The sequence below is a fragment of the Pipra filicauda genome, unplaced genomic scaffold (assembly GCF_003945595.2).
Source record: "Pipra filicauda isolate LSUMZ 115617 unplaced genomic scaffold, ASM394559v2 scaffold7_size6619720_pilon, whole genome shotgun sequence".
In the NCBI taxonomy this organism is placed as follows: domain Eukaryota; kingdom Metazoa; phylum Chordata; class Aves; order Passeriformes; family Pipridae; genus Pipra; species Pipra filicauda.
Genome location: NW_024104976.1, coordinates 6,481,825 through 6,498,067, shown reverse-complemented (window position 1 = coordinate 6,498,067; position 16,243 = coordinate 6,481,825). Strand labels below are relative to the sequence as shown.

General features: G+C 47.5%; 1 protein-coding gene across 2 annotated transcripts in view; it reads right to left on the bottom strand.

Annotated features, from left to right (window-relative positions):
• CSNK1G1 (casein kinase 1 gamma 1) overlaps positions 1-16,243 on the bottom strand; it is a 101,682-nt gene that overhangs the window by 47,093 nt on the left and 38,346 nt on the right. For both annotated transcript variants that reach the window (XM_027741841.2, XM_027741843.2), the window contains exons 3-4: positions 12,327-12,740; positions 4,133-4,173 (exon numbers count right to left, since the gene is read on the bottom strand). In XM_027741841.2, the coding sequence (XP_027597642.1) occupies positions 4,133-4,173; positions 12,327-12,504 (219 nt within the window). In that variant the 5' untranslated portion in view covers positions 12,505-12,740. The remainder of the gene's footprint in view (positions 1-4,132; positions 4,174-12,326; positions 12,741-16,243) is intronic.

Here is a 16,243-nt window from a genome sequence, read left to right as displayed (position 1 = left end):
TTTTTGTTGGTCATCAGCCTGTATTTTTGAGAAATGTTGAGTCATGTGTGTGTTTTAGGTCAGCCCACAGCTGCTTGCAGCAAGGACCACAACGCAGCCAGACAGTGGGTAAAAGGAACAAGTCTCCCCACCCAGTGGCAGGTGTCAGTCAAACATCTCAAAGCACTCAAGAATATTCTATTTTTATGCACAGAATAAAACAAATCAAATGGCTAAGTCTGCAATGCACCCAAACCATTCCATTTGTCAACTGTTACTCATCTGCGCTTTACGCACACGACTTAATGCCCACGATCCATCAAGGCATTAACGTGCAAGATTACAGGGCTTCTAAAAATATAAAGTTAATATGGAGAGGATTAAGAGACTGGAGTAATTACATTTGCAATAAAACTGTGCACTTGGGACAGGCAGAGATGCAGGTTCACCGACTGCCAGGGCAGCTTTGAGATAGAAGTTAACATTGGCCTCGATTTTCGCTGACCTCTGATCTGCACTGTAAGACTAATGTCCACATTGGGTGTGAACTCCATGTTAAACACTTTTTTTTAAGTGGGAAGTAGGATTTTTGTCCAGGAATTCAGGCAATTTGACTTCCAGTTGAGCTGTTCCTCACCAGCTCAAGTCATCCATCATTTGTTCCCAGCAAGGGGAACAAATGCTCCTGGTTGTTTATCAATTAATCATAGAATCACTGGGGTTAGAAAAGACCTCCAATGTCATCAAGTCCAACGTTCCTGATGTTTAAAAGTTTTAGAAGTCAATTATCACAGAATCACAGAATATGATGAGTTGGAAAGGACCCACAAGGATCATCGAGTTCAATTCCTGGCCCTGCACAGGACCATCCCCAAGAGTCCCACCACGTGTCCCAGAGTATGGTCCGAACGCTCCCTGAGCTCTGTCAGCCTTGATGCTGTGACCACTAACCTGGGGAGCCTGTTCAGTACCTGACCACCCTCTGGGGGAAAAACCTTTTTCTAATATCCAACCTAAATCTCCCCTGACACAAGTTCAGGCCATTCCCTGGGGTCCTGTCACTGGTCACCCCTGAGAAGAGATGACCAACTACTTCAAAAACAACGAGGAAAAATATTCTGAAGGCAAAACTGAACCTGCACTGAAGGCAAATATAAAGCAACAGACAAACTAGTTTGTTACATAAGTCACATTTAAATTAAGATAATTGCTACTGGTGGCTTGAGGGAAAGTCTACAGACACCTGAAGAGTGCAGGGATTCAGGGTAACAGGAACTCAGTCTGTTCAGGGAATAGTTTATTTATCCCAATGGAAAGGTGGAAGGATTGATGTAGCAGGATGTGATGCTGCTCATGATGTAATCAGGGAAGGAGTCCCGAGCCACTGCTGCAGCAGGAGCTGCTGGAGCCTGAGCTCAGGACGTTTGCCAGAGTTGTGGCAGCTTATGAGAAGATCATACCAGAACAGATGGTTGTCCTGTAGACCAAGGGCTTAGGGATGCTGGCAGATGTCGTGTTTGCAGCAAAAATAACCAAACTGCTGCTGTCCAATGGCGAAAATCCACAGCTTGAACCAATGGTGCCACTGTCGCTACGAGAGGGTGCAGTCTGGTACTGCGCCCAGGCTACAGCTGAACGTCACCAGGCTGACCTCCTCCAGGGAAGGAATTCCTACCATATGCAATCCAGCTTTGAAAACCCTTGGAAGATTAAACCAGATGCCCTTGACCTCAGCTTGAACTCAGCTGAAGAGCAGGACCAGGAACTATACATTAACACCACAGAAGGCAGAACACAGGGACTCATCTCCACTGCCAGCAATTTTCCAAAGTGCAGCCTCAACCCCAAAAAGAAACCTAAACCCCACAAAAGAAACCTCATTTTCCAGCTTTAACATCATGACAGGAGGCAGGAATAGCTGAGACAGCAGGGCTGAAGTGGCAGAAGAGAATCTCACAGCCAGAAGGACTTGGAGCAGAGCTCTGACTTGGTCCAACAATGCAGATTAAAGAAAACATTGCCTACAAGTACATCAAAAGCAGCTACTCCACCACTAATCCAGGAATTATTTGAAGGATAAAGGAAATTGCAGTTAAGTCCACATGTAAGAGCAGCATATTTGCTGCTGACAAGGCTGAGTAATTCCTACTCCTGAGGAATCTTCTCTAAGATTAGGAGACCAAGGAACCCCTACCTTTTCTACTGTTCCCTCATAAAAATTCTCCAAAACAGAGCAGGTATGTGAACACCTGGATGGTCATCAGATGGTAATTCCAGCCCTTCACACAGGAAGGACCAGAGATCTTTAAGCTTGAATCACAACAGGGCAAATAAAACTGAAATGTGTTGCAGAATAACTGCAAATAACTCAGTTATTTGTGGGGACACAAAAGAAAAGAAGAGGAAAGAACGCGAACAGAAAAACAGGTCAGATTAAGGCAGCCTGAGGCAATGCCATGGAGCCATATGGCTGTGGAAAGGTTTCAGGTTGCTGGGAGGTGTCACTGCAGGCACTTTTTTGAAAGAAAAAAAGACTTTGGACTAGTCCAGTTGTGTTTTACCTGGACCATTACTTCCTTATGGTTTTCAGTGCAATAACTTTGGAAGAGTATCTTTGAAAGCAAATTAGGAGCGTTATTGACTGAATAAAACACCTTGTCTGTGTACACAGCACATCTTCTATTGCTTAAAAACCAACAGTCCTCCTTCCTCATGGGGATCCATATCATGGGTATCCCCTATGGAGCCAGGCTGGGAGAGCTGGAGGTGTTCAGCTGGAGAAGAGAAGGCTCCAGGCAGACCTTAGAGCCCCTTCCAGAGCCTAAAGGGGCTCCAAGAGAGCTGGAGAGGGACTTTGGACAAGGGATGGAGGGACAGGACAATGGGGAATGGCTTCCCAGTGCCAGAGGGCAGGGTTAGATGGGATATTGGGAAGAAATTCTTGGCTGTGAAGGTGGGGAGGCCCTGGCCCAGGTTGCCCAGAGCAGCTGTGGCTGCCCCATCCCTGGAAGTGTTTAACACCAGGTTGGATGGGGCTTGGAGCAACCTGGGCTAGTGGAAGGTGTCCCTGCCCATGGCAGGAAGTGGAACTGGATGATCTTTAACTGTTCCTTCCAAACCAAACCATCCTGCAATTCTGATCCTAAACTCCACTGCTGGTGTTTATTTATTTACTTTGGGGAATATCCTCTGACATTTGCCAACAGTCTCGAAAACAAGTCTCATCTGCAAAGCCCTGATTATTTTTCATCGACTGTGCATCATAAGGAGAATGCCAGAGATATGGAATCTGTGGCACTCGAACGTGATCACAATTAATGCACCACATCCATCTTGGTCTTCTGTAACTGGAGTGATTCCTGTCATTTTGCCAGACAGCATCACCAGGACAAACAGGCAGGTTTGCTGCCAGTATCAAGCTAGAATCACAACTTTCACTGCAGGTTTTAGGGTTTGGATCATGATTAAAGAGCATTCGGGTGAGAAGAGAGCACATCAGCTGAAGAAATTGAATCTGAAAACTTCCAGGGACCAAGGAAACTCTTAGTTTATAGACAGGAAAAGTTAAGGCATAAACACAAACTATTGGGCTGTGAGTTTATAAATCTACAAGTGTTATAAGTTAGGGAGTTCCCCATCCCCCAGATACCACAAGATGATATGATTGTATCTCCTGGCCACACACAGCAGCCAAAGACTGACCTTCACCAAACTGAATCTTGTTTTGCCTGTTGCACCTGCAGCCTCTCAGCATCGTACCAGATCAAGCTGTGCCCTACTCCCCAAGGGTATCTGAACCACAGAAACTCCCTCTTTCCTGTCTCTCGACTCCAAAGACACGGAGCAGCAGGCTGCACCATGCCAGGTTCCTGACCAAATGCTCTGACAACTGGAGAATCCATGGAGTCCTGAACAGGAAGGCTCAAGCTATGGAGCAGAAAGAGATGGCAAACCCACCCTCAGTGCTCCTCAGCAGGTGGAAGGATGGGTTCTTCCCTTGCTTTTAGTGTTCTTAAGAATTTATGTTAGCTTTAATAAGTCATTCTAGCTGGGGGTGAGAGCAGCACTGAGTCTGAAGTGAGAAATTTCCTTTTGTTCTGAATTTTTAACATGAAGTACAAGTCATTTAAGGACACCTGAAGCTTCTACTCACCAGTTTGATCGCTACATATTCATTGGTGTAGAGATTTTTACCTGTAAGGAGAGAAGAAAAAAATCTTTTAGTTCCACATTCAGCACTTGCAGCTCGAGGCACAATAAGGAAGAGTGTCACTGCTGCCAAAGGGCTGTTTTTGCAATTCCCCACAATGTTCCTGCCTTTAACGAAGTGTAAGCCTCAAAATAATCAGTTGCAGCAGTTCAGCAGGGCAGGCAAACACCACCTTCCCCTCAGCACAAGGGAACTGTGTTTTAGGGCAGCACTTATGCTCCGTGCACACCTTAGAGGAGGTATCCCAGAGACATGGGGTTTTATTATCTACATCATGCCAAAGACATCTGGGGAACAAAAAGCTGAAGAGACATTTCTTTTGGAAGTGTCTTGGATCTGCTGGACACGTAACAATTTCATCCTGGAATCTCTAGGGAGTTTCACCAGGTTAATCATGCTCTGGGCAGCACGAAGGAGCGTAGGATGAGCACAACCAGCTGAGCACACGTCCAGCTGAGCCAGAGCTCTGGAATCCGTGTGTGCTACAGCTGGAGGGGAATTTTTCCTCCAGGAGCCTGTCTGGTGTTTGAAGGGAGCCCTTGGCCCCCTCAGCGACCCGTGGCAGCAATGCACAGCTACATGTGTCACAGAGCATCTCTCCATGTGCTCTGACGCTGCCAGTTACAGTATCACTCAACGTCCTCCAGTTCCTCTGCCAGGGAATCTGAGCAATCACCTCCCCTTCACCTCCACATTGCTCATGCCTGACAGCAAACTCTCCAGTCCCCCCACTGGGGAAGGACACTCAGGCAGGCCTTGGATCTGCTCTGTCCCACCACGCTGGCACCCTCTACCTTTCTGACCTCCTCTGGTCCCACTGTCCCCTTTGAGGAGGGCAGCCCCCAACACAAAAAGCTCCCCATGAATTTAGCCAGGGAAGCATTGACCTTTGCTCATCACTGCTTAGCACTGCCACAGCATGTCATGCTTCCATTCAGCAACTGTAGCTCTAAAACACAGAAGCAATCCAGGCTGGAAGCTATCAGCGTTTATTTGTAGCATCAGCCCGGTTGTGTTACACACTTATTTTCCAATTCCTATCATGGATATTGATGCTTTGCACAGCCCAGCTCTTGAGAAAGCCCAGGACAGGGAGTGACATCCTTCAGAGCAGGCAGGAGCAGCTCTGCCATATCCACATGGCAGCATTAAAACCATGCCGTGTCCTCCTCAGCACACGGATACAACGCAACAGCACTGGGAGACTCAATCAAATTAAGGACATTACGAACATGAGAGAAGACAGACAGTCGTTTTTAAATCCTGAAATATCAAGGGAAATTTAGTTTACTTTATAACAGCTTCATGTTTTCTACATTTCACTTCTTTTGATGCTTTCCCCACTGTATCTCTCAGGGTAGTTCTGACCTCTAAATTTGGGATTAGGTGTTCCCAGGCTCAGCCTGCACCAAGCATATTGCTTTAACATCCATCAGGAAGGCAAAATTTTATAGCTCCAACCTGTTCTGGTAACTGGTGATGCAGTTTAACACAGGGCAGGCATTTAAATGCGAGGTTAAATATCCTCAGGGAGGTGTTTCTGCAGGCAGAGGTGAAAGCTGAGCCCCAGCACTAACCCCTGACACACAGGGTGCTTTCCATCTATTTCTTTCCAGTAAAAGATATAATATTATGCCCAGACTGGAAACAAAGCTAGAAAGGAGGTTTTGTAGTTTCATTGGGAATACTCAGACACTGGAAAGCATTGAGGGGCTAAAAGGCCAAACTGCTGGAAAAGGAGATTGCAGATGAACTGCTTCACCCTCTGAGACAGACCTGGGCTGCAGTAATGGCTGAAGGCGAGAAGACGTGAGGACATTGAGGGAAGGCAGCCTAAAACCACCTGGAATACCTGCTCTGTGTGAGGGACTAGAGAATGAGCCCCACTCGCAGCTGAAGCTGTAGCTCCTCCCCCTTCCCGATGGAGCTCCAACCAACACCACAGAATGGTTTGGAAGGGACAGTTAAAGATTGCCCAGCTCCACCCCCTGTCATGGCCAGGGACACCTTCCACCATCCCAGGTTTCTCCAAGCCCTGTCCAACCTCACCTTCAACACTTCCAGGGATGGAGCAGCCACAGCTGCTCTGGACAACCTGGGCCAGGGCCTCCCCACCCTCATAGGGAACAATTTCTCCCCAACATCCCATCTAACCCTGCCCTCTGGCAGTGGGAAGCCATTCCCCCTTGGCCTCTCCCTCCACACCCTTGTCCAAAGTCCCTCTCCAGCTCTCTTGGAGCCCCTTTAGGCACTGGAAGGGGCTCTAAGGTCTCCCCAGAGCCTTCTCTCCAGGTGAACACCCCCAGCTCTCCCAGCCTGGCTCCACAGCAGAGGGGCTCCAGCCCCTGGAGCAGCTCCGTGGCCTCCTCTGGACTTGCTCCAACAGCTCCATGTCCTTGTGCTGTTGGACCCCAGAGCTGGAGGCAGCACTGCAGGGGGGGGGTCTCACCTGAGTGGGGCAGAATCCTGCCCTCACCTGCTGCCCCTGGTGGGGACGAGCCCAGGACATGGTTGAAGGTGCTCAGTTTGAGGACACTGAGCCAGGGAAGCTCCAGCCCAAATATGTGAGAAAGTCAGATGCTTTGAACAGCAAAAGCCTCCAGGGAGGGAGCCATAAGAACTCCATCCCCTATGGATCCCATGACCTCCATCACACCTTTTCAAAGCAGGGGTGCACTTCCACCCACAGCCCTTCCATCAACATCTGTGCTCTCCCACCAATGCAGGACAACGGCATCAGGGAAACAGTGCTCTTCCAAACTTGTTTCAAGGCAAAACGGACATGGCCAACACCCTCCATGTACACAGAGCCATAATCCATCTTATTATGGTCTGGTTTATGAGGGTGAGGACTAGATAGAAGGTGATTTTCATAATGAAGTTCCTCAGTTAAAGAGCTGGGATTAGCAGCACACCAGCCTGGGAAATCAGGCCAACAGCCAAAGGTAAATGAACTAATTCATCCTCCAGTACATCCCCACCAGAGCACTACAGGGAGACCCTGAATATAAGGGGGTACAAATGGGTCCAGCCTCTGAACTCCAAACCCTTCCCAAAGCTGCAGCATGAGATGCTTGTTTTGCCAGCTACAATGAATGGCAAAGCAAATCCCCAAAATCTCTCTGCTGGCTCCAGACTGACATCTACCCCTCAGTTTTGCTGTCACACTGTCTGAGGTGCAACGGTTTATCCTTCCTCCTCCCCCAAGGCAGATTAGGATGGAAGAGCAAAGGCTCCCAGGAGACAGTGACCTGTGCAGTGAAACAAGCCCTGAACAGAAGCTGCACCTTAACTTGGTACGACAAACGATCCGTATAACTGTGCTAACAAAAGCCTTTCAAGTTGAGGCAAAGCTTTTGATGGAGCAGTGAGTAAGTCCATGCCTCAGTTTTGGGGAGTTCCACTGACAATTATGAACTACATATTCCAAAGGAGAAGCGATGCATTAAGTTGCTGGTATTCACGTGGGAAACCTCGCCAAGCGGATTTCTCAAGGCCTGGCAGTGAGACGCAGCAAATACATGGACAGATTGCAGGCACCAGAGGAGCCCAAAGCGAGCCATCTACAAAGTGATGCATCTGCACACACACCAGACTCTGTGGGCACTCAGGATGTGCCTGATTGTTGTCCCTTTTAGAGCACATGTCTCCTGCTAACAGCTCCTGGTGTAGACCCTACCCAGGATCTGCTCTCACCCTCCACATCACACATTGTTCTCATCCAATATTCACATTATGCCTTGTTATTTGGGAACTACAGCCCCAGTACCAGATGCTATTATCATCTTTAATTATTTATTTGATTGTTTTACTTGTTTGGAAGCAAAGCTCCTGGCTTCAAACCACAGCCCGGGTGGTTCTTGCTTTTGGGGGGCACCTTCCCAGATCAGATCCACCTGCTCTGACCTGGCAATCTACAGATAAGAAACTTTTCTGCTAGTCTGGGGCTTGCTACTTGCTGCTGAGATGTGCTGAATCTTCAGGAGAACTCTGTGTGAATCATGCTGACATCTGACTTCTGGATGCACATAAAAATACAGACTTCTCCCCAAAGATCTTTGGTGCAGCAACCCATGAAGGGAGGAATCAAGATATGGATCAGATCTAGCCCATCCTAACTATTTTTTCCACCCCCAAAGCAGGGAAAAAAGCTGCATTAATGGTAATTTTTAAATACTTGGACATACAGTTTTGAAAATGCCAGATAATGTTGGCATTAGAACAAAAAGATTTGGTCTCCAGTAAAAACTCTGTGTCTGCAACACAAGAAGGACATGGAGCTGTTGGAGTGAGTCCAGAGGAGGCCACGGAGATGCTCCAAGGGCTGGAGCCCCTCTCTTTTGGAGCCAGGCTGGGAGACTAGGGGTGTTCAGCTGGAGAAGAGAAGGCTCCAGGGAGACCTTAGAGCCCCTTCCAGAGCCTAAAGGGGCTTCAGGAGAGCTGGAGAGGGAATTTGGACAAGGAATGGAGGGAAAGGCAAAGGGGGAATGGCTTCCCACTGCCAGAGGGCAGGGTTAGATGGGATATTGGGAAGGAATTGTTGGCTGTGAAGGTGGGGAGGCCCTGGCCCAGGTTGTCCAGAGCAGCTGTGGCTGCCCCATCCCTGGAAGTGTTGAAGGTGAGGTTGGACGGGGCTTGGAGAAACCTGGGATAGTGGAAGGTGTCCCTGCCCATGGCAGGAGGTTAGAACAAGATGATCTTTCACTGTCCCTTCTAACCCAAACCATCCTGCAATTCTATGATCTGCTCTATCCAGAACTTAATCCTTATTTTAGAAAACCCCCCAACTTACTGAAACTGCAATAAGAACTTTACATTAGTTCCTATTTAATTGCATTACTAAATAAGGGTATCAAACAGTGGGAAAAAAAGAGACTTTTGTGGAGGCTTATTTATCCCTACCATGGCTCATGGTTCAGTGTTTGGGAAAAAATTTCCTGTTGCTCCAGCTCCTGAGGCAGCATGAGGTTGGACTCGGCAGATACCAGGGAGCTGCATGATTTGGTGTTGCACAGAGGGCAATGAAATCCCAAATCCATCAGCATCTGCCATGGGAATGGCAAACAGGACCCCCTGCTCCCTCCTAGCACCATATTCCTGCTAGTAGGGTGAGCCAGTTGGGAAACCAAAGCCCTCCCAGGCCCCCTCCTCTGCAGCCTGTCTGAAGAAATAGCCACTGGTTAACCCTGTTCCAGATCACAGAATCATTAGGGTTGGAAAAGACCTCCAAGGTCATCAGTCATCAAGTCCAGCCTTCAATTGAATCCCACCATTCCCACTAAATCACACTGTGCAGTGCCACATCTACTCCTTCTCTGAACACTTCCAGGAATGGTGACTCCAACACTTCCCTGAGGAGCCTGTTCTGATGCTCAACCACCCTTTCAGTGAAGAAATATTTTCCTAATATCCAACCTGAATTGCCCCTGGCACAGGCTGTGGCCATTTCCCCCTTTCCTCCTATCAAATGCTGAGTTTTGTGTTCATTCATCTCCCCATCCCATATCCTCGCTGGGCTGGGATCCGACTGTGCTGCTCCCACATGCTCCAAAAAAGTCATATCCCCGGGGCAATCTGTATTTTTAGGAAGAAAGATCAACCCTGAGCAGGGAGCTGGATATTCACAGCAAACAGCTCCCGTAGGCACGTGCCATCTCCTCCCTGAACAATCAGCTCCCCTGATACAAGAGCAGCTTGGAGTGAAAACACAACACCTGAAAACAGAGAAACTCTCCAGGGAATTGGAAAAATCTCCTTTCCCCTTGTTTATCAGGCTTTGCTCTGCCTGTACTACTGGGGTTTAACTTCTCTGAAACCATATTAAAAAAGTCAAAAAGCGGAGGGCACACCATTCATCCTCACAGGACAAAACTGTTATCAGAGACTTGCATGCTCGGATTTCAGCTTCTCCTTCCCCCAGACATAATTACCACCAGTCTGTGCAAGAGAAATAGCTGCTATTTGAGCAAACAGGAGTTCTTAAAGGATAGTGACAGGCAAAAAGCAAGAGGAGTTTAAAAAAAAGGGTAATACAGCTCCGGGAAGGACCTTACACTTAATAGTTGTTATCAGTACATGTGGCTCATTGCCCAAATTCTTAGTTAACCAGCATTAACAATACATGTATTATTAAAAACAAAACAGCCACTCACCTAGCAGGTGTTGCATTTCCACAGTTAAAACTTAATTTCTCTGTAAAGTGACTTTTTCAGAAGTGAAATCTCTTCTCCGAAGTACATGCTATGAAACTGTACTTTAATCACAAACCCAGTAGCACTAAAATTTTGAAAAATGTGAAAAACAATCATGGAAACAGGAGCTGCAGCCACAGCACCACCAGGGGCAGCAGGGGAGGGGGGATACTGCCCCTCTGCCTCATTCAGGTGAGACCCCCCCCGCAAAGCTGCCTCCAGCTCTGGGGTCAAACAGCACAAGGACATGGAGCTGCTGGAGCCAGTCCAGAGGAGGCCACGGAGCTGCTCCAAGGGCTGGAGCCCCTCTGCTCTGGAGCCAGGCTGGGAGAGCTGGGGGTGTTCACCTGGAGAAGAGAAGCTCCAGGGAGACCTTAGAGCCCCTTCCAGTGCCTAAAGGGGCTCCAAAACAGCCCCTTGGACAAGGGCCTGAAGTCCAATTCAAGGGGGAATGGCTTCCCACTGCCTGAGGCAGCATTAGAGGGGATACTGGGAAGGAATTGTTGGCTGTGAGGGTGGTGAGGCCCTGGCCCAGGTTGGCCAGAGAAGCTGTGGCTGCCCCATCGCCAGAAGTGTTCAAGGCCAGGTTGGACAGGACTTGGAGCAACCTGGTCTAATGGAAGGTGTCCCTGCCCATGGCAGGGGGTGGAACAGGATGAGCTTTAAGGTCCCTTCCAACCCAAACTATTCTGTGATTCTGTGATTTGGGCACCAGCTGAATAAACCCAAGAGCCCTGTACCTGGAGGGATCCACTACAGCCACTGAACCTCAGCACAGAGCTTGGATTACAAAGCAATTCAACATCTCCCTGGGGATCCTGACATTTGCTGTTGGGGAGGGGGTTGAGAATGCAATAGAGCTTTTAATGTTATGTCACTGTAAGGATCCAAACCTATCTACAGCTGCCAATTATACTCATGTGCAGGAAGACGGGAGTTTCCGTCCCTGTCCTTGGTTTCTCTCCACCTCTGGAGTGTTATCTCTGCTCCTGCAAATCAATAAAATGTCTCTGATGTAATGCTGAAACCAAACTACCCGTTTACTGAGACACACCATAAGTGAGCTGGTTAATCTTCACACTGTGGAGAAGCAGCAGTTTGTAGAGATGCAACAACCCAACCTCAGAGTGAGAGACTACACAGATTAATTTGACATAGATTCCAAGCAGGAATCTACAAAGATACTATCAATAGTTAGTTGTTATAACCCTTTGGTTACAGGAAGCAATACTGGTGCTTCCCCCACCTCTTTTAAAACACAACCATTGTTTGGTTAGGACGACTTAAGAGCCCAATGCACTGAGCTCTTGAGTAGTCCTAAACAAACAATGCATTAGTGGAACCATCTGTTTGAGTGACCAGCTGCAAGATGAGGTTAGGAGACCAACAGTCCATGAAAATTCACGGGCTGCTGGGCTGGCTGAGTGGAGCCAGATGGCCAATCCCACGCCCTGCTCTTGCCAGTGAGTCCAACGCATGGGACAGAGCAGGGATACTGGGATGGGGCTGGAATTAGGGCAGTGAGGTTAGAGAAGGATGTGGAATCGAGTCTGAGTGCATGGAAAGAGTCTCACCTAGCACTTTAAAAGAGTATTCTAGCTTATGGACAAAAATCTGAGAGCAAGATTTAGCAATTCACACAGTTAAGAAGATTTGTTTTCACCTTAGGCAAGACATTCAGCGCTGAGAACAGTCTTCATTTGTTGGGATTGTTCAAAATTTGCATCTTTGGCCTCTCCAGTGTATTCCCTTTGACTTTATGCAAATCAAAATCATGTTAAGAGTTACATCTTCTGAGTCAGAAGCTTCAGGTAAGGCAGCTCGACACTTGGGAAACGAGACAAGCGCACGCGTTTCTCGAGCCAGGGTAAGTTTTTACATATTTATATTCCAGTGGTGAAATGCTAATTTGCATAACGCAGGCCACTAAAACGGTTACTTCTTACCTAGTCTGAGTTCTCCAAAGTTCCCACACCCAATCTTCTTGCCCACTCTGAAGTTGGGTCCCACCATAAGAACGCCAGAAGATGCCGATGAGCTTGGTCGAGAACCGTGCCCGCTCCTTCCTGGCATTCCCTTCGTCGTCCGCTGCCTTTCATCCTTATCCCTATTAGGATGGTCCATGATCTTAGTGAAATATCTCTGCCAGCAAGCTGGCAGAAAGGATTTGGAGTACACACTCTTCTCCTTAGAACAGAAATTTATATCCAAAAGTATCAGTCAGGGTTCAAGAGAGTCATGGAAACTCATGGAGTTCTTTTGGCACCGGATCCAGTTTCCTAATGCATCTTGATAATGTACCAAGGGGTCGATTATGTTCTTGAGAACTCAATAAAGGCAGGTTACTTTTGGTTTCTTACCTGGAGAAAAGAAAAAGGATATTATGAAATAAAAATCATTACTTTAAAATACCAAGAGAGAAAAGTACAACAGGGCCAATGTCCAGAACTTTCCTGGCCTGAAGGAATTTAACAGCTATAGGAGAACTTTATCATTTTATTGACAGTTTTCTGATAAAAAGCCCCAACCTTATGAAGAGTTCTCAGTGCTGTCCATCCACTGCTTGCTCTGTGTCCCCTCCCTGGAAGTGTTCAAGGCCAGGTTGAACAAGGCTTGGAGCAACCTGATCTGTCCCTGCCCATGGTATGAGGTGGAATGGGATGAGCTTTAAGGTCCCTTTCAACCCAAACCATTCTGTGATTCCACTGGAGTTTCCAGGACTGATGTCACACTCACTAACCAAAGCCATTCCAACAACACAAGCATGTCAGGTGGACACTGAGACACGTCCCACCTTTAAAGCCAATGAGAAAAGTTTTTTTTCTTCTCACTTCATATATTTTTAAAGTGTTATGCAAAAGCCAGACAAAAAATACAAAGGGGTCAATGAAAGACGCCAAGAGAAGAAAATTCTGAAGCACTGAAGTAAAATTCTCCTTCTTTTTACCTCTTTCCAAATTGATCTAGAATATCCTGAATAACCTAAGTTGGAAGGGATGCACAAGGACCATCAAAGTCCAACTCCAAATCGACCTCAGATATATTTGCTAATTGAAACCGCTGTATTACAGATATGACCAAAATCAGTAGCCAAAGCAAGATTATTTTGAAAAAGCCAAAAGTTTCCTGAAAGCTACATTCACACACAGTCCACACTGCTCACAGGATTTAATTATCCCAAAAAATGAGGTGTTGGAAAACCAGACATTCTAATGAAATTGCATAAGGGACTCATGAGCCAAGATCTTGGAAATACAGATAATCACTGAATCACAGACTGGTTTGGGTTGGAAGAGACCTCAAAGGTCATCTCATCTCATTTCAACACCCTGCCATGGGCAGGGACACCTTCCACTAGCAGGTTGCTCAGATCCCCATCTTCTCCAGCAGCCACATCCATGACAGGCAAACCAAAGCCTGACAGTTCTCCCAGAGGAACTGAAGTAAACTTTCCTCCCATATGTCCAAACCTGGCACGACCACAACTCTGTGGGTGAGCAGCTCTGGAGTACTCCAGCCAGCGACCAGCACCCCTCCTGAGCACCTTATAACTCCTGATAACTTAGTCAAAAGGGGACAAGAGACAGATGCTTCTCAACCTCTGCAGGCCAAGTGGTTCTTCTGTGCTCAGAGACCAGCCCAAAGGAGGCAGGCAGGAGCTGTAGGGACCCTGGAGGTCCTGTCCCACAGGTGCAGTCCAGGGAGTGCACGGAAGATCAATATTTCACCCTGAGACCGTTCCTAGGACACGAACTCACACTGAGTCATTAGTGCAGCCAAATGGTTCAGCTTGGCCCCATGGCAGCCAGGAGGAAGTTCTACCATTCACACATGAAACTGAAGCCTCTGTAGGAACAGAGGGCCTGAGGGCACTGCCTAGAAGTACCAGTGGCAGTGTGTGAGCTTCCCCAAGCATTTGGCAGGATGAAGGGAAAGGCTGATGGATGCTTTGTCCGTAAGATGTTGCATCAGGAGATGATATCAGGTACTCTGGAGATGCTTGTGATGCAGTTCTCAAACTCTCTCCTCTTTCAGCTTAAGGCCATTCCCCCTTGTCCTATCACTGCTTGCTCTTGCAAAAAGTCCCTCTCCAGCCTTCCTGTAGGCCCCCTTTAGGCACTGGAATTCTCCCTGTTGCTCTGCACAATGGTGGATCCCTGCAGGAAACATCACACAGCATCTCTGCAGCACATCCAGGAGGTCTGGAAATCACCAGGTCACCTGAGAACCTCTGTGTCACAGCCACACCACTGGTTTGGCCACATCGACCCAAAACCTGAAGTGTCAAGCTCCCAACATGCTCCCGAAACAACATGTGAAACACCACTTGTGATTCAGTACCACAAAGGCCCACACAGGAGAGCTGGAGATGTTCATGTACGAGAAATTATTTCACGTTACCAAGCTTTGCTCGTCCCTCCAATTAATTCAAGATTTAATACTTAGAGCTGAATATGGATAAGCAGCAAACGTCCGTTACCAGCAAACTGGATGAACTGCTTTCTCATCAGAGACATCTCCACGTCCTTCAGGTGCCCTGCCCAGTGTAGACACAAGCACAGTTGTGTCTGCCCTGTGGAACCGGCCTGCAGGAGTGCTGAGGAGGCTCTATCAGATATCAGAAAAGCACTTGGGCTGGACCCCACCCCAGGCCATCCCTGGGTTGGCTTCAAAACAAATCCAAACCAAAAAGTTTTTGAAAAGGACAGTTAGTGAAACTACAGAATTTTGCTATGGAACTGTAACCTAATGTGAAGATGACCTCCAGTAGCTGGTGGATTTAGGTGCTTCTGGTAAAATTTAGAAAGCTAAAGCTGGAGTGGGGGAAGTTTTGGTCTTTATCTCTGCTGTGGCAAGAGAAGTAGACACAGACCATTGCAGCCAAATGTTTTAACTTTCAGTTAAACTACATCTTCCATGTGATAAAACATATGAGTGTGGTACTTGGAGACATGTCTTAGTGGTTGCCTTGGTAGTGCTGGGGGAACAGTTGGACCCAATGATTTCAGAGGGCTTTTCCATCACAAACAATTCTATGATGCTGGAGTGCTTCTAGGGCTGGATCCCTGAGAAAGATGAGCAGAACACAGGAATTCCAGGAGCAAAAAACAGCAGCACTTTGGAAAACACACTTGATCCCACCAAAGCCAGAGAGGAGGATTTATTTCCCCAGGAAACTAATTATTTTCATCAAGGTTGGATAATCCATGAGCAACAACTCCAGACCTCAGAAAAGGAAACAGAAAGATGTCTCTAGCAAGAGCACACACCCTGCCCAGTTTACCCCTTGCTCAGCACATCTCAGATGGGACAAGTAACTCCGTTTTCCTCAGGCAGGCCCAGAGTTCCACCACGCGTTTTCTGGCTTGTGAAATAAGATGTTACCGGTTATGAGCTCCTACGCCTCCATCCCTCCCCCGCTCCCCATCTGGATGAGGTCTCCCCAGGGAAAAGGATGAAAAGGTCACGTCTGACAGTCTGCAAACACTAAACATCCTCTCTCAGCTGAAAGCCTCTCGCAAACAGGAATTCAGAGCAGTGATGGATGAGCGAACCAAGCGCTTGAGAACCTCTTTATTAGGGCCAAGCCTACGAGCAGAGCCCAGCTCTCAGCACATGGGATCACACACAGATCTCACACTGTCATTACTATGTATTTAAAACAACAGCAGTAAATACGGCATCAAGTATGGCCTTGGAGGACTAGCAAAGCTCTCAGATTTGGAGGAGGAGAGGCAGAAGAATGAAGACCAGACTGCAACCTGAATTCAGTCGCATTAATATTTAAAGGCTGCTCAGAACACCAGGACGATTTCCTGCCACGATTCAAACTTCTTCATAACGATTTCCCTTCCTACCTTTC